Below are 25,171 nucleotides of genomic sequence, written 5' to 3' on the forward strand. Positions count from 1 at the left end.
AGATCCGGAGCTTGTTGAATAACTTGATCTGCCAAGTGGAAGAAATGGCTCAATGTTACAGAGTAGATTTATATGTATGATGGAAAACAAACATTGCTTGGTTATTGTACTTATGTATATCTTATTTTACGTAGAACAATGACATGACTAAGGTTTGGCAAAACCCTACCTACAAAGAAAAGAAATTTCACTATTTTTAAAAAACATCACACTACTTTCACACGCACAAAGTATTACCTCTTTTCTTGTTCCCAATCTCTATCCGTAGAATGGGTTCCTATCCCTTATAGGAATTGATTTACCTAGGTTGTCATATAGAGACTATTTATAGGAGTCCGGATCATCTTCCCGTCGGGGGAGCACAGAGTGCTCCCCCATGGCTTCCTGACCACAAAAACCAGTGGGGCCCACGGTGAAAAACACTTTTTGAAAAAAATAAGAAATAAAAAAACTTTTTCTTTTTCACACCAGTGGGCCCCACTGGTTTTTGTGGCCAGGAAGCCATGGTCTGTGCTCCCCCGACGGGGAGATGATCCGGATTCTATTTATAGGAGGACCTAAACCTCATATAATTACAATTTTAATCTTGTACAAATAATTGTCTCAAAACTCTGATCCAATTACAAATACAATCTAACTATAATTTTATGGACCTGTAGAATACAAAACAACCAAACCCAACACCCATTTCTTTCCCTCGTTTCCCTTGTTTAAAAAAAAAATGAATTTTAGTGCTTTTTCTTAACTATGTATATTAATTTGGTTGTTTTCTACGAATGGGTTTTGATTGTACCAAAGTGTGGGAGATTTACCAAATCTATTTCTAAGATATACGTGTCACAAAACTTGCATCTTGGAAGATAAAATGAGGCATCTAAAGCGAATGTTTTGAAGGCTAAGAATTTGACAAATTTTTATTTAAATTTCAAAATAGGAAAATTTTCAGTATAGTTTTGAGGAACTTTACTTGCTTTTCTTATTTTTGGTAAAATTTCCTTTACTTGCTCAATGCTTGTATTTCAGTACTTACTCGACTTTTTGGATCTAATATTTCCAATTTAAGATGCCATTCATTATTGTCCATAGTTTAGGCTTAAGTATATTATTTGCTATAAGATCTTCAAGTCTTTTTGTTGTGATGTTTGGTAGACTTCCTATTGGTTCTATTGAACTTCTAGGTTTCGTAGTAATAATTTTCAAGACAAAAAAATCCTTGCTCTTCTTGGAGTGTGCTTGAGATATTCACACCTGAGTTGTTATTTGTGCATTTTTACCCTCATTGAAGATGAGTATATACATCAACTTAACCATCGAATGTTTTAATGGGAAAATCTGTTCCGAGGAAAGTGTCAAGCTTTTTTCTTAATACTAAACTATGATAGAATTATAAATTATAATTAATAGATATAAAAGAATGGAATCAACATTCATGCATTAAGCGTTCAATAAATTGTTGTAGGTAAAATGGTATGACATGTGCACGTGCTACTGCCTTCCCCATAATGCAAGTCAAAAAAAATTTCTCCATCAATAATGAAAAATTTTAATCCTTTAAATATTAAAATTACTATCAAACAGCTACCATAATCATGCCCAATATTGATGGTTAAGTGTTGAAATATACATCATTTGGATTATATTAAAATTTATTATTCCTTTTCTGATATGAGATTTTTCGTGAATATTAAATTTTATTTATTGTATTATTTTTCACTATTAGTGAAGCGCACCGGAAGAAAGTAAAAATTACTCATAAGCTTGAGGACATGGTTGCATTTGGTCCATTAGCAGCTCATGCGCAGCACTGAAACAAAATTGGTTGTAAATAAATAAATAAATAAGGTTTTTTTTTTCCTCAAAATTTTTTTTTCCTTCACCGAGGTTAGATTGGAAAATGCTGGTATCTAGTTGGAGCCGCCGACAGCCTCAGCCGTCCGATGTGTGCTGGGTTGTCAAAACAGCTTGAGTGAGTGAGCGAGCCACTAGCAAGTAAATGACTAGAATACCCTCAGTACGTTTTTGGATTTCCCTTTGGTATGCCGGATTGCGTGAGGAGAAGGAAAGCGCGACGGAACCACCATTTGATCCCGGAGACTGCTGCTGCCTGTAACCAGAGTTAGGGTGGGGGTAATCCAAAGCTTTCCGGGTGAATTTCTTGTTCTTTTCGAAGCTCGAAGCTTCGGGGTTGAACCCTAAAAGACCAAAGTGTAGCAGTGAACAAGTGATGCTACGATTACCCTATCTTAATCCATTTATTGTGTTCCTCACCGCTAAGCTGTAGAAAGTAGAATACCTCCTATGTAATTAAGTATTGGGATTTTTAATTTTGGGGGTTCATATTCATAGCATTTCGATTTGGTGGTTAATGGCTTCTTCAGAAATAGAAATAGTTTCAGACACCCAAAACCAGCAGAGCTCGAGGGGTTTGAATGGAAGTTCTAATGAAATCAATATAGTTGATGTCTTCTCAGCATCTGCTTACGGTGATTTTGATAAATTACGAAAATTTGTCGAGCAGGATGGTTGCTCTCTCTCTCAACCAGACGGCAATGGTTATTATCCTCTTCAGTGGGCTTCTCTTAACAATTACCCTGATATCGTGCTGTACATCATCGAGGTCTTACAGAACACTTTCTCTCTCTCTCTCTCTCCCCCCCTCCTCCAAAGCTTGCGTTAAGAATGCTGGATTTGGTTGTGAACTTGCTGAAATTTGTTTGAATGATTTTTGTTGTCTAAGCATGGTGGCGACGTTAATTTCGTGGACAACGCACAACAGACGGCTTTACATTGGGCTGCAGTTCGAGGATCGATCGCTGCAGCGGACGTGCTTTTGCAGAATGGAGCCAGGGTTGAGGCTTCTGACATCAATGGATATCGGGTAAGTTACCTGAAATTTGGGTAGTACGAGTTTAAGAGGTGCTGAGCATTCTCTAATATAGTTCTATATAGCAGTCGTTGTCAATGTCCTGGTTCCTGTCGAAAGGTTACTTGGAAAAAAATAAGCTTGAAGAGCTTTATGCGGAGTCTTTCCTTCTTTCTGTTCTTTGATTTAAGAAATTGTGGCAATGTCATCGCATGGGATCGGGACATGCTGTAGAGGACTTAGAACCCTCCATGTCATATTTGGATTTATGTAAGACCATTATGATTAAGCAATGGACAATAACATACCAGGGGCCTACATCAATTTCCAGTTCCTTAGATATGTTATGCCTGTCTTAATCAGCTTGCCAAGCCGCTTCAACATATAGATTGTTTTAAGAATAGAACTGCAAGTCAGCGACCATATTCAATCGCAGATGCTTTACATATATATCTTAATCAACGTACATTTATGGAAAATGATTCTCTTCTTGCATATTGGTTTAAAGTAATGAGAAGATATTGCTAAAGTTGTAGTTGGGAGAGGTTTGCTGACAATTTATTCTTCTGTTTTTTCGGTAATGCAAAAAATGTTAAGTTTCTGATTTGTCTTCAATTTTTACTGTGTTATTCCTATATCAGGCAGTTCATGTTGCGGCTCAATATGGGCAAACATCTTTCTTAAACCACATTATTGTGAAGTATGGTGCTGATTATGACGTTCCAGATAATGAGGGGAGGAGCCCTCTTCATTGGTACATAGATTTAATTCTTGTTGAAAAAAGCTTACTGGGTTTCCAGTTAATTATGCAATATTTATTCAGATTTGGTCTTCCATGGTCTATGGCTTTGTATTTGTTAGAGAGTGTATCATAGAAGTGGCTAGCATTGGTGCAACAGTTAAATTGTTGTTCGCAACTTGTTGGTTGCAATTTCAACACTTGGAGGCAACCTCTTCTCAGAGCAGGGGCAAGGCCGTGTACATTTACCCCTCCCTGACCCTGCAGTATCAGGGATGTACTGCACCATGCTGCAATTTGGTGAATGTACCTCAGTTGGAGGTATATGAACCTCCACAAACCTTTATATCATGGTTTTTATCTTGGGTTAGTAGTGTAGGCTACGTGGTCCTACTTTCCTGTTCTGCTTAGGCTTAGTTACTGGAGGTCTATTTGCAGTATGTTTTGGAGTTCCATTCTGAGTATTTAATCTGTCCAAGTCCATTGTACAAATGCACCTTGGATGTAAAGAGAGATCATTCAACTCTAGCGCCGAAGTTTTCTTTCTTCCTCAGTGTTATTTTCTTCTCTTAGCTCTCTTTTTCTCAGGTCTTTATTTTCAAGGCTTAGATTTGTTACATAATATCAGAATGATGAAGAAAATGAAGAAAAATTTAAACTGTCAGAAGGTTTAAGTGATGTGAACAACAAAAAAAGGCCCAGCAAAAGCCGCAAGTGGGCCTAGCGGTCCTCTAGGGGTATTTTTCCCTTTTTTGGCCTTTTCCCTCTTATTTAGTTGAGTGTTTCAGTTGGGGTTCTAATCTGATTATAGAATCCCAATTAAGCTTCTTACTTCGGTAGAGTTAGCTAGTTGGATAAGGAGTCTAAGTTTAAGTCAGTTAGGTCTTTTGAATTTGGTTTTACTTTGGAGTCTTGTAAAGGCTATAAATTCTCATGCCTCCCACAGAGGAGATCAGTTTTTGGTGAATAAAATTATTGAGAGTTTACAGCCAAGGAGGTATTTCCAGGGTTCCTTTGAGGGGGACCCTGCAGTCGTCTAGGTTTCTAATTTTCAGATTTCTCAACATCTTCAGCATTCAACCATTGAATCCAGCAAGTTACTTCAGTCTTCAGTCCAGCACCCCTACAACCCATCACAGCCCTCCATTTTGCTGTTCTGCCCCTGCGCAAGTCAGAATCCACACCCCTGCCTTTGTGAACCATGAAGGATCCCTCCCCTACCCTGCGCAGACCCCTAACCCCCTTCCCTATGATAAACCCTATAACCCTTCCCCCACCCTCTCGGCTTCTTTGTTTCTTGCGGTCAACCAGAAAAGAAAGAAAACTCAGGAAAAAATGAAAAGAAAGAAGAAGAAAAGAAGAAAGAAAGAGGAGAAAAGAAGAGAAAAAGAAAGAAAAGAAGGAAGAAGAAAAGAAAGAAAAGAAAAGAAAAAAAGAAGAAAATGAAGGCAAGAGATGGTGAATTATCTGAGTGCGGGCTGAATCCACAGCTGTAGAGGAATCCCTGCTTGGCTTCAGAAGAGACCCTAGTCTCATGCGCTTGGAGGTTCCGTACCAATGCTGAGAACTATTCTTGAAGGAACAACAAAACAAACACAATCCTAAGCTTAAGAGTTGAATTTTATTAATCTGAAGGTGTCGTCTATTTTGATCGATAGTAGGCTTTATACACATGTATATCAGTATATGTATATATAGTTATATACCCTTACATAAAAGTCCTAGTAAATTTAGGACTTAGATAACTGACTTAAACTCGGAAAATAGATTCTACCTGACGTGGGCTTTCTTTGGCATGGTTTGTATTTGTATTTCTCTAGCTAATTTCATCGGTGTTTGGTATGATTTATACTACTTATTTCAAATAAAAAGAAATCACAAATAGCTCTTGAGCTATTTCTGATTTGAAGTCACAAATCAATCACTTGATTTATGTGGTGCTTTTTAGCTGATTACGTGTTGTCCCAGCTCCCATACCAAAAGTTTATTTTACCTATTTAAACATAAAATCCAATTCAAACTCTTTAAGTCAAATTCAAACTTTTCCAGTTCCTCTTAGTGGTTTCACAATCATTCAATATCAGATCAAACCCTCCTTCTTGTGCACATCAATGACTTCAGTATGGTGCCTGTCAACTGGTGTGATTAGCAGCGGGCTACAATGCTCTAAATTAATCACCTTATTCAACATGGGATCCTTGTTGAGTAATGCCATAAAGGAAAAGGAACTACACTTGTTCAATAAACAAAATATTAAGAGGGGAGGTATTGATTGTAATTGATGATGAGGAAGAGATCTACATTGTTTGGACCATAGTGAAAGGGTGTGTGACCAAGGGTTTAGTTTTGAATTTGAGATGAATAACTGGTCAATATCTTCCATGGGTTGACTGATGCTGATCTCGTTGTTGACAGTTGTGATGGACACAAGGCCCGTATTGGGATGATAGTGGAATGAAGGATGTCGAGGTCAATGATGCCGCCCGAGCTGACGGGGAGGTAGATGACATCGAAGCCCTCTTGTTGGAGATGGCAGTAGGAGACACCTGTGCTTGGTCTGGGTGGTGATGACATGGCGCTTCTTGTCCTTGTAGAAATGCATGAGATCCTTCATGGAGATGTTGTTGGACTCAATAGCACTGGAGGTGAATCTGCTTGGGTGAAGCATTGATTAAAAGGTGGCAAGTTGTGCTCTTCTAACATGGGCATCAATGACTTGAAAAGATTGGTTTTGGTAAGAGATATCATGGATGAGATAGTCAGAAGTAGATAAAAAGATGGTAGGCTGCTGGTTCTTGCTGGTTAGCTGAAAGCCTGCGAATCCACAAAAAGGATTCTTGTTTACCATTAATCTAAAATAGGTAATTAATATTGGGTCCTTCGTAATTGAAATTCTTTCTACAGGCTTTAAACCGGCGGTCTGCACATGGAGCTTTGTAGTACATACTATTAATAAGAACAACAAGGACTTCTTTAACACAGGGGTGCTTGTGTGCACCCAGCACAAAGTTGAGGGTGATGATGGCTTGCATGATCAATTGGGTGCTGTGTTCACTATCCATTTGAGAACTTGAGGTATAGATTGGAACTGAAGAGCCATAAAGCCTAGAGGTTTTTGGATAAATGCCTGAATGAGAAGTGGTGAATCTTGTGACTTAAGAACAACCTTAGAAGTTTTAGTTAGAGGTAATATATTCTTCAATGGGAATTACCAAACCTATTTCTAAATTCTAATACAACAAATTGTACAATAAATAACCAAATGTATATAATTGTTAGCACCTAATTCATTGTGACAAATGATTTATTAAGAATAGGTAATAACGACAAATACAAATCATACCGAAGAGACCCTTAGGCTCTTAAAACTGAAATAAAGCATAAGAAAAAGAGTATTATGCCTGTATAACTTAAGTTGGGGAGAATTTAGATGACCAATTAAATGGATGCACCAACCTATTTTTGTACCTTTTTAAATGCTAAACTTTTGGGCCCATAGAATAGGCACAAGCATATTAAACAATGGCCCAACACCTATATATCATCAACCCAAGGTTGATTTCAAAGGGAAATAGGCCAATTCAGTGCTGGATTTGCATCAATGGCTTATGTAGCAACTATCAACACATTTCAAGATGGAACGTTCTTGCACAAACTCTTCGTGAGGATTTTGCAAGCATTGTTCTGGTCCTAGAGGGAGGTCTTTATGGAGAAATGGTAGAATCCTTCTTCTTCCTCTTCGTCCCCCCCCCGCGGTTCATTTAGGATGGGATATATGCAATGAAACAGGGGAAGAGACAAGTTGAATTTGTCTCAGGGATTTTGGGGGTTTATAGATGCTTTGGCTCCAAGAACTCGAGGAAAGGGGCTAGGTGGACAAGATTGCCTCAAACTGGAAGATTCTGAAGTTCGATTGTAGGTGCGCCTTGTGATATTTTTGTTCCTTCTGATTTGATGGTAGTTAATGTTTTACAGGCTGTTTTCTGGCGTTGTTTGGGTAAAACTTGTCACTGTACTTTCTGGTAAATGTAAGGATTTTGATAACATTTTCCTTCCTGAATTTTTTTTTTTGAATTACCAATCATAACAGACAGAAAATCTGATTTTATGGTAAATTTTCTTTACTGACACTTTAATGCTGAAACTAACCACCATAGGATCTTTCTTTACAAAATTATTAACATGACAACCTAGAAGGTAGCTTACTAGGTTATGAAACTTTGTCTTCAACTCTTTTCATGATAAAAACTTCCAATCTTAAGCCTCACATCTATTATTGGAAGAAACTTTATTAGTTGGGGTGAGCCTCATAGGAATTTCATGGTGTAAAGTGTTACAATGGTTACTTATAGGATCTTAAACAGTTGTTAAATGTCTAGGTGGAATTTTTGGGGTCTATGCGACTGTTGCCTCAGTGAGTTAGTGGTCAATTTGGGGTCTATGCAATTGCCTTAGTGAGTTAGTGGTCAAACTCAAACTAGGTATGGCCCTTCTTTATGCCAAAATATTATTTAAGTGCACTTGTTATTTCATGTACTCAAGATATTATTCATTAAGTAGCATGGTGTGAAAGTTCATTTCTTGTTGAAACACCTAAAATTTCGAAATTTCGGCAAAATATGTCTCAATGCCCTCTTTTGGTGGGTTTTAAGCCTTTTTTGGCCTGGTTTTCATTGTTTAGCCTAATTTGAAGCCAATAAACACAATGGAAGCATTATTTTTGCCTAAAACCTAACCCTAAGTGGTGCTCTTGATCGGCACATGCGAGGGTGCCTGTGGACGAAACTGGAAGTTTGGAACATGCATTTTCACAAAAGTAAATATGGATGTTATGCAAGAGAACACTATAATTTTCATTAAAATGCATCACGAAATATAAGTAGAAGTGTAAAACTAAGTACTCGGTTAAAAATTACAATGAATGATATATAACAGTAAACGAATGAATTACAATGAATGAATGAATAAGATACATCCTAAAAGATATCGTAAGTTCACAATAACATATATGCACAATGAATGAGACCTAGTCTAATCGAATAAAAGCTGTCATGTTAGGCTAGATCCATCCCCTAAGTCATGGAGGAGTACTCTAAATATTGGATATAAGCATGCCATGACGTGGTACGGATAAAGTTATCAATATAGTCCATCATTGCCCTTCTATAGGTAGCATCATCAACTTAAAGTTGATATACTACCCTAGTGAATGTCTTGTACGGCCATGTGTTGTAACCCGGTCGTGGAATTGGTATAATTGGTTGTGCTAGTCCTTATGGATATCCAAATATATAGTCTACAAATGATGCACTTGATCCATCCCCATTACCCATATGTAGACATGCTACTGGAATCAGCAGATGAACCACCTTATGCTCCACCATATCCATATCCATATCCATACCATAGCTATAAGCCCTGCACGGTATAACCCCCTAGAATTTTCAACTTTTAAATTTCAGCAAAATATTGCATGTTTCGGTTTTGACTAGCATTTTGTTTGTGCCAGGTTGAAATTTCTGAAATTTAGTGAAATTTTGCCAACTTTTTGCAAAATGTAGTGCTATGTTAAGTAGTAAAAGCCCACCATTCGAATCCAATACAAACAGTTATTCCAAAATGAGGAAAGTCAGACCCTGCCCTCTCAAGAATAAAAATGGATCTTGTTGGTTGGTAAAATTTTCAACTTTCAAATGTTAGGTTTTTTGCAAATCTAAAAAATCCATAAATTTCAGTGTGGCAAAACATTGCTAAAAACCAAACGAAGCAGTATTATTTGTTTTGATACTAAAAGGGTTATTTTCACTTAGATCAACTTCGATAGCATTCACACTCACACAAGATAAGGTTTGATTTGAACATAACTGGTTCAATATAAATTAGATTTAAGCAATCTTTGATTTGTTGGAAAGCTGGTTTGTGTTCTACCTAATTCAAAAGGTATCCTTTAAAAGCACGATAATCTGAACAGACAAGCCTTATAGAGAACAAGAACATTTCTCTAAACCAAGAGCAATTTAATTAATTATAGTTAATATCATATTTTGAGGACTAATATAGACCAAATGCGAGACTAGGTATACTAGGAAGGTTACCTATTCCAAGAATAGTGTAAACCAGATGTATGTTTCAATTTTTTCAAACTTCCAATAGCTTGCTTCTTCAATTCTGCTACCTTCTAAATTTTTGTTGATTTTAAATGACTTGATGGGGCTTAATATTGATTTTCAAGGACTTGCTGTAGCAACTTTTGATTTTTGATGACTTGATGTGGCTTAATGTTCATTTTTGGTGTCTTGTCGTGTGGCTTAATGTTGATTTTTGATGATTTGTTGTGGGGCTTATTTTATTTTATTTAAATTTTTTTATAATGTAAGGTATATATTGGGTCCAGTACTAATGTTAGAAGGGAGGGTAAATATGGGTGCCTTGGTCGCTTTAGCACCTCTCCATTTCCTTGGGTTGCTTGCCGCCTTGAGTACCATGGAATCTTCCTTTGGTTTTTGCCATTTACATTTTTCCCGTCAAAACCTTACGCGTTGAATATACTTCTATAACTGTACATTCTCTCTTGAATTTTATGTATATGTTTCCTCTTTTTCTTTCAAAAGTTGTGAGGAAAAACACTGTAATTTATATTTAAGCAGCTAGTAATTGTGTTTTGTTAACTTAATTTTGATGACTTTTGATTTGGTCATTTCCACATGATTGACATCATATGCCATGAACCAGGGCTGCTTACAAGGGCTATGCAGACACTATAAGGTTACTGCTGTTTAGAGATGCATTCCAAGGTAGACAGGATAAAGCAGGTATGTTCGCAGGGAATATTTGCATGGCATTTTATCTACCATGTTTTAATTTGTTGGAGGACTTAATTTGCCCTGTCATGGTTACATTAAGCGGTGTTGTTCTATTAGCAGAATTGGATTGGTAGGTGCGTTTAATTTTTTTTTTTTACCCTAATATAAATTAATTTTTGCAATCAGTGGATCTTGTACTAGGATGTCAATCATATACCAATGAGGGCTTAGATGTCCTACTAATTGTCATAATACAAAAGATTTCACGATTCCCCCTTTTGATGACTTGGGGAATTAAGGATTTTGATATGCAAAGTTTTCGGGCGTATCATTTCTATGAAAGTTTCAATATTCGACTCTGAAATATTGCCTACCAAAACTTTACCATATGTGGATGTTCCTGAATGCCAAAAAGCCATTTTTGGGTTAGCCACATATGAGAAACAGTCTTTTTATCTGTTGCCTGACTTTGTGGGTACAGAATAAAGTGGTTTGAATTTGAGAAGATTTCATGTATCGATACTGCAGTGGTCTCCTTATTTGATACTCAAGAATCTTAGTATATATCGTCTTGTGATAAAGCGGATAGCCTGTAACGGACTGGTGCAGTTCAGTGATAGCCTACTATAATTTTTGTGAGGAACAGTCTGGCTTAGAAATTGACTAGGAAAAGAAGGATAGACAGGTCTATGAAAGCTGAGTTTCAGGATGGTAGCATCAATAAAATGTATCACTCCTGTAAAGTAAGCAAGGAATTGGTTAACGATGAGAAGATGAGTGCATGTTTGAGATCTCGGCCAGCCAAAAAACCAAGATCTGGTAAATGGTAATTTTCTAGGCTCAACTCGAGTGAGTTCGCTGGTCCATCTCAGTGGGTTTTGGGGCTCAGTTTGGGCTGGGTATTTAGCTTATTTTAAACCTTCTAAACACAGTGGTGGCCTTAGATTTGTGAGAAAACGTGTATATATAAGTTCCAACGTGATCCTAACTTTGAAACTAACATACTGAAGAAATGAACATGTAGACTTGTAAAACATGAAATACACAACCATTTCTTGATATAAATGAAAAATAGCAATGAGATCTAATATGAAAGTACAGATTAGGGAAAGGTGTTCTTGTACATTTAATCCACATCCAGACACCTAATGTAAACCATAGTTTTTTTTAAAGGAAATTTGGGAAGAACACTACCTTGCTTGAATATTGGCTTCAAAATCATTAGATCCTTATTAATTAGGTGTTGTAGATGAGCTAATGGAGTGTTGATGCCGCCTAGGGGGAGATCCGAGCACTTTAATGGGGGAAAATCTGGTGAAAAGATGAAAACCAGCAAGGTGGGCAAAGGTCAAGTCAGGAAAAGGTGAGATAGTCTTTCCTCAGCTCTCGACTCAATGAGATCCTATATTTAAATGGCAGATTGGACCAAAATCTTGGTCAAAACCAAGATCTCGACTTGACCGTGATCTTGGCCAAGATTTAGTATTCCAAATTTTGCTTTAAGGCCCGTCTTGAGGTCTCACGACACCAAGATCTCGGCTAGACCTCGAACCATGGATGAAGGGAACCTAAGGTTCATGGAGAAAGTGATGATGTTACTAGTGTTCAGATTGAGGATTTTATGTAGAGGTTTCTGGGATGTTAACCACGAAAACAACGACCCTTCATCCCTATGTCTTGTCAATTGTGGTGAAAATCTAAATTTTCTGTCCACAAAACTAATCCCTTGTTTTCACAGTAACACTTTTCAGTGTGCTTACTACCCCATAAACTGTAAATCATATCTATTGAAAAAAAAAAAAAAAAAGGAAGAAGAAGCACTTTGCGATCTATGTAGTTTGGTCCTGTTCTCTTTTCACCTTTCCAACTCCTGCCAATGGTGTGATTGGTCTGGGTGGCTAACGGGAAAAGCATAGCTGGTCTTTTTGATATGAGGTAGAAAGAAGAGGTTGGGCTTAGGAGTACATATTCTGTTGCACTTTCAGTTTCAGAAAGGCAACTTCAAAATACACTACTGATCAACTGAAGATAAAAATTTGCAAGTTTTAGCGTCCTACAGTTTACTAGATGGTATAGGTCAAAAGTCTGAGTGAATAGTAATCCAATTTGAGAATGTAAATTACATTCACCTTCACTGCCAAATTGAAATTTAACATCTATCCCATTTTCAGTGTGTCCAGATGAATGTTGAAATGGCTCAGAATCATTTCAAAAAGCAACAGACATACTATATTTATAATTTGTATGTCCAATTCTATTTAGGACTTATGAGTTTTCAGTCATCATGTAAATTACTTATAAGTTCCTAAAGATCATTTGGTCATTACTCTCCACGGAATATGTGAACAATCTTAATAGACTGTTGCAGATCTGCAATTGGGCTGCTATGGTGGGCTTTCACTGAAGGGGAATCAGAAGAATAGGAAGATTCTTAGAAAAATGGGGGTTGGGAGTAATCCAGCTTTTACTGTTGTTGAAGATATTCTTAAATAGCAACTTGAAAGTTAGAGAATAAGAGAAGATAACAGAAGAGAAGAAATCAAAGAAAAGGATAACAATCATGTGTGCACTGCCAAATAGCACCAAAACTCTGAAAGTCATATTCATTAATCAAATTATCTCTAGTTGACTTTTGGGGGGGGGGGGGATGCATTATGTATGTATAGACCTTCTAAAATTCGTAATTTGACTCGAAAGAGGACTCATAATCACTCTAAAAGACTCAAAGAAGCTAAATAAAATCAAAACAGAACTCTATCTAATTATTAAGTATCCTAATCTAACTCAAACACTGACTTACATATTAAATTAACTACTAATCTCGTGTACCAGCATTACCATCACTTTATTGGCTAATAAATCAAGCCCATTACATCAACAAACCCAAAACTAAGAGCCTTAATGTCTATAGAACCCACCCCTGGGCCAAAATTAAGTATTTCAAAGCTTAGTTGACTCTTTTGGACATTCTTAACTGCCTCAATTCCCCTTTGTTGTTGAAAAAATCTCGCCTACAAGTTTTGTAAAATGATAGAATAAGCACCATGTGATCGACATCCACAAATATTGGCTTTGATGGGATGATGATCCAACATGTCTCAAGGTCAATCGGTTGATGGCATTAGTGAATAAGGTCTCTTCAATGGAATTTGCTCATGGGTTCACAACTGAAAGCGGACCGTCGATCCATTTTTCAATGATCAACTTCAATTGGGCCAAGCACATCAATTTGATCATTGCTTTTCATGGATCTCAATTTCTTCCACATCTGATTCATCTTCTAGGAAATGTAATATGCTTGACATCGTATCATAGAAATTGTTGTAATATCGGCAAGCCTTGGAAAATCTGTTGTCAAATTTGAAAACTCTTCTTGCATTTTAAAGAACATGTATTGTGATCGATATGTTTACTCATACGATGACTGCCAAGGCTGATGATGTTGTAGGATGGTTGAAGTGATGAAGACTATAGGAGGAGTTTCGGCCAAAAGTCCAGTGAAAAATCTGGCAAAAAGACAAAATCCAGCAAGGCAACATGCTTGGAGTGCGAGAGGAATGAGATCGACTCAAGTTATCAATTGAGGTCTGCCCCTTTTATAACATGGGTGCGACTGAGATCTCGATCGGATAGAATTTTCTGGATTTCGCCCCTAATCTCGTCTTGGTGTCCTGAAAAAATGAGATATCTCCCAAGATCTTGCGAGTTCTTGAACCATGGTGAGCACTGAGCACTATTGACAATAGGATCAGGCTTTCAATAATCGACCAGAAAAATTCTGAAACTGAAGCATTATTTCAGAGCATGGCATAAGATCTCGCCACCTTGAAAAATCGAGATCTCGACCAAGATGGCGAGATCTCGGTTGAGATGTGTGATTTTGTTGGTGTCAACTCGGTGGCCCATCTTGATGGGTTTTAGGGTCCCTGTTTGGGTGAAACTTGGTATTTAGTCTATGTAAGGCTTTTTGAACACACTGGTGGCTTTGGATTTGTGAGAAAATAACCCTAAGTATGTCTTATGATTCAACCCTATGTGTAAAACCGAAATACTGCGGGATTGAAGAATGCATGGTTATACAACATATAATGTAGAAAATTTAATGTATATAAATGAAAAGTTATTGTATCAACTATCAAATACATCAAAGAACTTAAACGTCTTCAAAATTTTACAACTATTAGAAGTTTTAGTAACTAGTAAGTAGTAAGTCATAAATCATAATCCATAAGTCATAAGTTCACAAGAGTACAAGACAATCATGGAATGGGAATAGGGGATCAAATCATAAAAATTTGGGCAAAAATCTTACTTTTGTTGAAGATCTAGTTGAAATGGGCTTGAATAATAATACTTTGATGTTGTATAAATGAGCTTGAAAGGGGTATCTCGCCATCTCGCCAAATATAGGAGCGAGATATCCCATTTTGCAGAACTCGACTCCCATCTCGCGAGATCTCTCACCATGTTTCAGATACAATAGAACCTGAAATTACTGAAAGCAATCTGAAGATTCTGAAGAACCTAACTCTTTCAGAACTTTGTAACCAGTAGCAGACCAGAAAATTAACGTTAAACAGAGTAGCCTTAGGGGTTTTAGAAATCGAGTAAATTTGACATGTAGTTCTAGCAGAGAGAGAAAGCTGGAGCGATAAACAAGCTAGGACTCTAGCAATAAAACTACTGAATCAACAGCAACGAAGCAAAATTTAGGAGAAATTTCACAAATTTGTGTCTGAGGGCTATAGCCCAGTGTTTTTATATATTGAATTCATAAACTTTGTCTCTAGCAGTCCTAAACTGTTTTGGAATAATCAGAACTGATTAGTTCTTGACAGTTGACACTCCAAACCAGGACCTGTAAAACAGAACATAGACTTGAAAGATATATGAACTCATGAATTCCTAATTATTTGAAATTTGTCATAGCTAACTACTAACATAAAAGGACTCTAAACTAATCCCTTAGCCCTGACTTCTATCCTGATTGTAGGCCTAAGTAGTGCCTTATTACAACGTCAACTCATTGGAACAAAGGCCAATATAAAATATGCTCCTTCAATCCCCCACCACCCCTGCTCTTTTTAGATCAACATCACCGTGGGGTTCATAAAATTTCGGTCTAGATTTGCCATGTGGCATAACTGGGTGGCTGTCCATGGTTTTCATGGTTGGAAATGTATCCACAAGCTTCCAACCTGTTTTATTTCTGTCAATGTTCTTTTGCTGCCACGTGAAAGTTTATTTGGTTACCTCTCCATCAGGCCATGAAATCAGTTTGGAAATTAATGGCTAATTTATGAGTAGATTGTCAAATTGTGGTGAGATTTTTATTTTACTGTCAATTGTTTTGGACTTGGGGAATTCCTTGCCATTGCAATGCCTGGATTTCAGTTTCTGCATAAACTCAGTATGGAAGTGCTTGGAAGATACGGACATCCATGGAAATTTTCTGAGAATAATGGAATTCCATAGATATACTTACAAGACTAGGATAATTACTGCATGTAGAAGGTAATTCATGAACATATTACATATCCATACATTAAGACTTTACTATATTGTTTGTCTAATTTACCATGCTATACTTATTGTTTGTTTTTCTTGCACACTGTGCATTGAGGTCTTTTATAGTTTACAGTAAGAGGGCCGTGCCAATATGGGTTAGTATGAGATCTTTTATGGAAAGTCGTTTGAGGTGGCATGGCCATGTTCAACGGAGACCTATAAATGCCCCTTTACGGAGAATTGATATAATCCAAATTGAAGGAACTAGAAGAGCTAGGGGTAGACCTAAGATAGCCTTAAGAGAAGTGGTGAGAAAGGGTATGCATAGCTTAGGCCTTGTATCTAGCATGGCCTCAAACAGAACTGATTGGAAGGCAAGAATCCATATAGCCAACCCCATTTAGTTGGGATAAGGCTTATTGTTGTTGTTGTTGTTGTTGTTGTTGTATGCTGGCCAATCCTTCCTCAACCAATCTGATATTATTGGATCCTATTTTGGTCTCTGTTGTCCATGTATAGAGATCCTGTTGATGTGTTTCTTAACATCCCGAAATATGTTTCAGTATGTCCTGTCAAATTTTCGTAATGGAAGACCAATTAGGGTGGTGGTCTTTGTTGATGACGACTTTTCTAGAAGTGGTCAATTTGCTTCTGTACTTTCATAGTTTTGTTCCTCAATTCCTGATTGAAGTGGAAATAAGTCAGAAAGTTGGTTCATTTTCAACAATCCTTGGGATCATGGTTATTTGTTTGAACGTGTAACTTTACAGTCAATTCTTAAGTAACAAAGTGCCGATAAATGTGAACCTTTAGTAACAAAGTAGTTGCACTGAATCGCAATAAATGTGACAGTAGTCTTGTTTGCTCTGTGTATCCTTGGTAACCATCAACGTTTGTAACTTTGTGTCAAATATCATGGTTATATTGTTTTGTCATGCAGTAATGACCATATGATGGATTGCTTATAAAGTTTCTGTTTTCACTTTGTCACCTAATGTATGGAATCTTATGGAATTAGGATGCACACCTTTGCACTGGGCTGCATTAAGAGGAAATGTGGAGGCATGCACTATACTTGTTCATGCAGGGTCAAAGCAGGAATTAACGGTTAAAGATAATGCTGGGTTCACTCCTGTTCAGCTTGCTTATGATAAAGGTCAACGGCATGTTGGTCATTTACTTGTATGTACTTCTTGTACTTATTGCCCACTTGCTTAAATGTTACAACCAAAGTCTAATCACCTAATGATGTGAACAACGGTTCACTCCCTGGCGGAAATCCTGGAGTGGGCCCCAAGGCCACTCCCAAGTGGCGCACCTAGGGCTGGCCGAGTTTGGTCCTTTCCAGCCCTAAATACCTGCTGGATTTAATTTTCGGAATTTTTTTCTATTTTTATTTTTATAATTTTCCAAAGAATTTTGATTAGTTAGAACTCTTCTTTGAGTTAAAGATGAGTTCTCGAGTGCTTAGGAGTCTTTCTTTAAAGAAGGACTCTTGTAGTCTTTTAATACAAGAAGAGTTCCTTTCCTTTTGTTGGAGTCTTAGAGTCTTAGGAGGAATCTGTTTTCAAGGAGATTCCATTAGATGTTTATGTCTTTATTTGGATGGTTGAGATTAATTGTAAGGGAGATCCTAATCTATAAAGGAACCCCACTTAGGATGGAATCTTTAGTCAGCTATAAATGCTCTAATCTTTCAACTAGTTTCTTAAGTCTGTTTATTTGAAAAGAATTGATTGAGTTAGGGATCATGGCCTTGTTGTGGAGGCCACGGTTGAGTCAAGACTCAAGCTCTAGCACTCTTCGTCCAGTCACTAGCATCTTCAAGCCAGCAGCCTCCAAGTAAGTACAGCAGACCCCACCCCCTTCCCTCATGTTCCAAACCCATCAACCTTTTCCTGGCCACTCCCCTGCCTGCGCAAACTAAACCTCTCCTCCCTTGCTGTCGCACCCCTGGTAGCAGCTCCCCCAAACCCCCGACAGCCGTCTAAACCCTTCCCTACCCCCTGCTATCTCTCCCTGCCCGTCCCCCATCTCTCCCCTACCCTGCAGCCTTCCCTCCCCCTTTCTTTCCCTTTCAGCCCCCTCTCTCTTTCTCTACTGACTTGTGGCAGATCTGAAACAAGAAAGGAAGTAAAAGAAAGAAAAGAAAGAATAAGGAAAAGAGTTCAAGATCGCCCAAGATTTTTCCCTCCCCTAGAGATCAATCCCGTAGCCATCCCAAAAATCATCCCTAAATCTCTCGAAACCCCAACCGTGGGCTTCCTTTTCTTTCCCTCTTACCTAGTGTAAATTTGGATATCCTATTACCAAGTAAACCATCCCCTCTTGGGTTTTTATCAAAAACCCTAATTTTCTCTTTTCCCCCAAAAAAAAAAAACCTCAACTATTTAGGTTTGACCTAATTGAGTTTCCTTTAACAATTTAGATTGATCTCGGTTATCCCACATCATTTCCTATCAACAAATACCACTTCTAAGAGATTCCTACGACTTTCCTTGTTATCCATAGGCATCCCATAAAATTTCTAATTATTCAGGGAAACCCTCCTAAAAACCCTGACTTTAAATTTGGGTTAACATCATCGGAGCAATCTTGTAGTTGGTGGAATCAATAGCATTGAAACTGGAATGGGCCTTTACACCTCCCCCCCCCCCCTTCCCCCAAAAAAAAAAAAAAAAAAAGAAGAAGAGAAAGAGTGAAAACAAGGGATCTGGGATGGGTGATCCTAGTCAAACAAATCATACAACTGAAATCATCCTACCTCAACTGAAATGTGTAACCTAAAAAAAGAAAGACCTCATGCAAATTCCGTTGCACGCCTCTTTTCATAGATCTGGGACCCAAGACTCCATTAAAAGAAAAACCAAGGTTGACAGTTCAAAATCCTCCATGCAAATTGGTGCAAATTGCATGTTGCCATTAGAGGGAACCCACCTCCAATGAAATAATAACCTGAATTGATTAAAATACTGGTGTTTCTATTTTATAAATTTTATTAGTACTGTTTCCATGTGGCCACTGCTTTTGGTGTATTTGAGAAATATGTTTGCAATCAGCAAGGATAATCTTTGATTGATTTCTTAGACGATTATCAATATTTCCTACTGCCTTCTTTTTCTTTTTTTCTGTATATAATTTTGTGTCTCCACTGTGTACAGTCAAATGCACAGCGAACAGCTGGCAGTTTCTGTAGAGGCAAGGTGTGCTTTGGAAGGATGGAAAACATTGGATATGCCCCTATTCTGTTGTTTATTATAGTACTTCTCATTGTCCTCTTCATTAACTCAGTTCTTGGAGGTTTGTAGATTTTGTGGTCTCATTTATTCAATCAAATTGAAAGCTTATAAATGATTTGTATATATAATTGCCAAGTCCTATGTGATTTGTGCAGCTTCTACTTTAACTCGTGTTACTGCTGTTGTTGGACTTTGGGGATGGATTGCTGTTTCTACTGCAGTTTGTTCACTAATAATGTTCTACAGATGTAGCAGGTGACTTTGAAGTTTCTATACCAATGATCTCTAATTTTATTACATTTGAAGAATGCCTCCTTTTTTCTTCACTTTTTAAGCAAGGCTTATCAGTGTAATGTTTTTCATGACATCCTGCGAAGGTTAGATAATTTGCTTCACCTGGATCGGATAACTTAATTACACCAACCACTCCCTAGTGGTCCAACATTTTAGCACATGTAGACTAGACCAGATACATACCCTCCTTCCACATGACGACCAATATTCACATGCTAAAAACTCTGAGGGACGTAGAGGTCTTGAAATACTTTTAGTCTTCATTAGTAGCAAATTTTAGTTTCAGGGTTTGAATACCCTTTTTGTTTTCGTGGTAACATCCTGACATCAAAGCAGTCTGCATGAGTTACAAAACCATGGTTGCTCATTTGAAATCCTCCCATTTTATTCTATGATTGTATATCGCATAACCCATGTTGTAACTTCCGTAGAGATGACACTCTTTATTGACAGGATTAGAGAAGTGCATATTGGAACGAGACCAGTTGCTTTGAAATTTAAGGTGTCCACAATAAATTGCGACAAATGCAGAATATATGAACTGTTATTTAGTGAATATGTGAACATAAACTAAAGTAATAGTTCAAGAGTCTTGGCGTCGTCATATTGCAAGGGGAAACAATCGCTCTCACAACAAGTCACAAGTCGCAAGTCCATATGAAGATTATTCATGTCTTATTTCTCATGGCGGGAAGGATTCATTTTGTTCACTCCTTTCTGTTTGATGCTAATTTGAATATGGTGAAGTTGTTTTCCTTCTGCAGGGGCTGAAGATTCCAGCTCTCTGTACTTAAGTAGAGTTGTGAATACAAAGTAAAACTAGCCTTGTCATTGGTAGGCTCTCATTGCTGGAGGGAGTTGAAGCTACCCCCATTACTGAATTATTTTGTACAGTTAGCCCATTAGTGGTACATCTCTTTGAATGAAATGTTCTTGTTGGCTATTGCTTAAAGCTTCAGTTTAGCCAATCTTTTCTATTTGAACTGACACCATACATATCAACAAAGGCCTTTAAATGCCCCTATACAGAGAAGTAACTTAATCTAGATCGAATGAACCAGAAAAGCTAGGGATAGATCTAAGACAACCTTAGGAGAGGTGTTGAGAAAGGATATGCATGACTTAAGTTGTATCTAGTATGACTTCAAAATTCAAACAGAGCTGATTGGAGGGCAACAATCCATGTAGCCAACCCTCATTTAATTATGATAAGGCTTCTTCTTCTTGTTGTATTTAGATGGATTCCTAGAGAGTAGGTTCTGAGGTATTTGAGGTATATATATAGTAGTTCTATTTTGAATTATGTTCCCAGTGGATTGTTGTAATGTGTAAGTTTATTAGAGAGAAGGATTTTTCTAAGAATTTCAATTTGGTTACTTAAGTGAAAAATGTGTGATTGACACATGTGTATTGTAATGCCCCGCATCTTTTTCTAGTATTATTTTATTATTGTGGGCGAACGTGTCATTGTGATCGAGGTCAGACATCGTTTGTTGGTCCCACAACAGTGGAATTAGACTGAACCGAAAGCGAGGAAACGATCAGCGTAAATTTCTGGACCTAGAGGTATGAATATTAGCACCTGAAAGTGGGCCCTGCATAAGATATTACAGCGGGCCCACAAGCCCAGATCAAAGCCCATTAGTTATTTAATTAAATATATTCTATATGTACAATATATATATATATATATATATATTATATATCTTATATCTATTATATAACCGACTTAAGAGGACCGACTTAAGGGAGTTTTTTTGGCTGCGTAGTGGAGAAGCAAGAGAAGAAGAGTAGAAGAAAGGAGAGAAAAGCGAAGGGTTGGAGATTTGCAGAAATCAGATTGCAGAGAAACAGTTTGAAGCTGAGGATAGAGAAGAAAGAAAAGATAGAATAAGAGAAAGAGATGAAAAGAGAGAGAAAGCAGAGCATGCGTGTAGCAGAGCTAAGGAAGAGTTAAAAGGTAAGAGAAGGAATTTCAGACTTCTGAAATATAAGTGCATATGCTGCAACATAGTTAAGAAAGACAAAGATGAAAGTGGAGGAAACAAGAGTAAGTGGAGAAAGCCAAGAGAGAGGGAGCGGAAGCCATTAGAGGAGCAGAGGAGAAATGGAAAGAGAGTGAGAAAAATACAGAGAGAGGGAGAGAGAAGAAGAGCATAAGAGAGAAGAGACAGAACGTGTAGAGAAAGAGAAAGGAAATAGAAGAGAGGAGAGAGAGTTGGGAGAAGGGTAATGCGTGGAGATGAAACAGAGGTGAAGAATGAGTTAAGAAGAGACAAGAGTATCCATTAAAGACATAAGGTAAGAGAGAAAGAGAAAATGGAGTGGAAAGTGGTGTATGCGTGTGGTAATGGTGAGTTGAGAGAATAGAGAAGAAGAGTTAAGGAGGAGAGAGAATGAGTGGAATGTTTAAAAGAAGAGAAATGGAATAAGCCATTAAAGGCATTAAAGGAAGAGGAGAGAGAAGGAGTGGGGCGAAGAAGAGAGAGAAGAGGAAGTCAAGAGAGAAGAAAATCGTGGGGAGGAGAGAGAAAGTAGGAGAGAGAAAATAATATAAAAAGGGGAAAATTCCCTGTTGGCTCCTGCGTTTTCGTAATTGCCGTTGATCGATCGAGATGCAAGGAGAGCGGATTATGATGGAACCAAGGTCAAGACACGCACGGAACAGGTAAGTAATATTGACCAACCTATGTATGATAAGTGGGTATTTTCCTTTAATAGATATGTAGCATGCACATGGTATAACATAAAGTCTATGTTATTTAGTCGGTGATATAATTTATGGAAAGTGTACAATATATGCCTTTGTGTATTGAACAAAATGCATGGAATTGGATGACAGCTCAATGACTAGATTGAATTGGTTGAAATGGAATGTGGATAGTGTGCTTGAACTATTAATCATGAATTTACAAGAATGTTTATGCATGTTAAATGTAAATTATCATGCTTTCATATGTAAATGATGGAATGTTATGAACTGTGTTCAGAGGAGATTGAATGATATCATGCTCTCATATTTAAATGATTGAATTGCATGAATTGTGTTCAGATGAGACTGAATGATGTTTGAAATGAAAAATGTATATTGAAATGAGCAGAGCATGGTAATGCAATACTGGAATTGAAGATGAAAAGAGTAAAAGAAAAAGGAGTAAAATGTAATGGCTTCTGTAAGTCCTGGTACTTATGTACCCAAATGGGAAGGCATGAAGCAAGACTGAAAAGTGGAAAGATATACTAGATTGATGATGGCCTCCTGTAGAGAACACCTGGCCTTGAGCCAAGAGACTGATGCCACTTGTGTGGTTGAGACTGATGCCACTTGTGTGGTTTAGACTGATGCCACTTGTGTGGTTGAGACTGATGCCACTTGTGTGGTTTAGACTGATGGTGCTCTCTCTACAGGTAGCGCTTAGGTCTAGTTTAATGAAAAAAAAAAGAAAAAGGAAAAAAGAAAAGAAAAAAGGAACAGGAAAAGGATACAAGAAAAGGAAAATGAAAGGAAAGTTTGGAATGTATGATGTTATATGATTTTGATGTGATAATTGATGCATAATGAATTACCTGACTTACTTGCACGGTTGTCTTTATTGCTTACTGGGCCGCAAAGCTCATTATTGTAAATGTTGACAGGTACTCAGATTCATGATAAAGGCACGACCCCAGTTTTCACAGGCTTGGTGGGGCCCACATCATAACATTCAACTAGGGCACGTGACAGCTCCACTTCATTAACACCTCTTTATAATAAATAAAAACAAAATGCTAGACCAAACATTTTTCCCGGCAAAAGAATATATAGCTGCACAGTCCAGTTATATAAACATCAAACATAACGAAAGGAATATGAGATTACATCTTCAACTTTAAAGGCATTGACATGTGGCAACATCTTGCCTTTATCATGAATCTGAGTACCTGTCAACATTTACAATAATGAGCTTTGCGGCCCGGTAAGCAATAAAGACAACCGTGCAAGTAAGTCAGGTAATTCATTATGCATCAATTATCACATCAAAATCATATAACATCATACATTCCAAACTTTCCTTTCATTTTCCTTTTCTACATCCTTTTCCTGTTCCTTTTTTCTTTTCTTTTTTCCTTTTTCTTTTTTTTTCATTAAACTAGACCTAAGCGCTACCGTAGAGAGCACCATCGCCTAAACCACACAGTGGCATCGGTCTCAACCACACAAGTGGCATCGGTCTAAACCACACAAGTGGCATCGGTCTCAACCACACAAGTGGCATCGGTCTCTTGGCTCAGGCCGTGTTCTCTACAGAGGCCATCATCAATCTAGTATATCTTTCCACTTTTCGGTCTTGCTTCATGCCTTCCCATTTGGGTACATAAGTACCAGGACTTCGAGCCATTACATTTTACTCCTTTTTCTTTTACTCTTTTCATCTTCAATTCCAGATTGCATTACCATGCTCGCTCATTTCAATATACATTTTTCATTTCAAACATCATTCAGTCTCATCTGAACACAATTCATGCAATTCAATCATTTAAATATGAGAGCATGATATCATTCAATCTCCTCTGAACACAGTTCATAACATTCCATCATTTACATATGAAAGCATGATAATTTACATTTAACATGCATAAACATTCTTGTAAATTCATGATTAATAGTTCAAGCACACTATCCACATTCCATTTCAACCAATTCAATCTAGTCATTGAGCTGTCATCCAATTCCATGCATTTTGTTCAATACACAAAGGCATATATTGTACACTTTCCATAAATTATATCACCGACTAAATAACATAGACTTTATGTTATACCATGTGCATGCTACATATCTATTAAAGGAAAATACCCACTTATCATACATAGGTTGGTCAATATTACTTACCTGTGCGTGTCCCGACCTTGGTTCCATCATAATCCGCTCTCCTTGCATCTCGATCGATCAACGGCAATTACGAACGCAGGAGCCAACAGGAATTTTCCCCTTTTTATATTATTTTCTCTCTCCTACTTTCTCTCTCCTCCCCACGATTTTCTTCTCTCTTGACTTCCTCTTCTCTCTCTTCTTCGCCCCACTCCTTCTCTCTCCTCTTCCTTTAATGCCTTTAATGGCTTATTCCATTTCTCTTCTTTTAAACATTCCACTCATTCTCTCTCCTCCTTAACTCTTCTTCTCTATTCTCTCAACTCACCATTACCACACGCATCACCACTTTCCACTCCATTTTCTCTTTCTCTCTTACCTTATGTCTTTAATGGATACTCTTGTCTCTTCTTAACTCATTCTTCACCTCTGTTTCATCTCCACGCATTACCCTTCTCCCAACTCTCTCTCCTCTCTTCTATTTCCTTTCTCTTTCTCTACACGTTCTGTCTCTTCTCTCTTATGCTCTTCTTCTCTCTCCCTCTCTCTGTATTTTTCTCACTTCTCCTCTGCTCCTCTAATGGCTTCCGCTCCCTCTCTCTTGGCTTTCTCCACTTACTCTTGTTTCCTCCACTTTCATCTTTGTCTTTCTTAACTATGTTGCAGCATATGCACTTATATTTCAGAAGTCTGAAATTCCTTCTCTTACCTTTTAACTCTTCCTTGGCTCTGCTACACGCATGCTCTGCTTTCTCTCTCTTTTCATCTCTTTCTCTTATTCTATCTTTTCTTTCTTCTCTATCCTCAGCTTCAAACTGTTTCTCTGCAATCTGATTTCTGCAAATCTCCAACCCTTCGCTTTTCTCTCCTTTC

The 25,171-nt window shown here is 37.6% G+C and overlaps 1 protein-coding gene across 1 annotated transcript in view; it reads left to right on the forward strand.

Moving 5' to 3' along the window:
- Positions 1-2,008: 2,008 nt before the first annotated feature.
- LOC149017637 (putative protein S-acyltransferase 23) overlaps positions 2,009-25,171 on the forward strand; it is a 44,601-nt gene continuing 21,438 nt past the window's right edge. The window contains exons 1-7 of the mRNA XM_089151958.1: positions 2,009-2,617; positions 2,738-2,878; positions 3,505-3,617; positions 10,335-10,414; positions 16,932-17,095; positions 19,075-19,213; positions 19,308-19,407. Coding sequence (XP_089008084.1) covers positions 2,366-2,617; positions 2,738-2,878; positions 3,505-3,617; positions 10,335-10,414; positions 16,932-17,095; positions 19,075-19,213; positions 19,308-19,407 — 989 coding nt within the window. The 5' untranslated portion in view covers positions 2,009-2,365. The remainder of the gene's footprint in view (positions 2,618-2,737; positions 2,879-3,504; positions 3,618-10,334; positions 10,415-16,931; positions 17,096-19,074; positions 19,214-19,307; positions 19,408-25,171) is intronic.

Source organism: Hakea prostrata, chromosome 4 (assembly GCF_041222555.1).
Source record: "Hakea prostrata isolate BN-2017 chromosome 4, UWA_Hpros_2, whole genome shotgun sequence".
NCBI lineage: Eukaryota > Viridiplantae > Streptophyta > Magnoliopsida > Proteales > Proteaceae > Hakea > Hakea prostrata.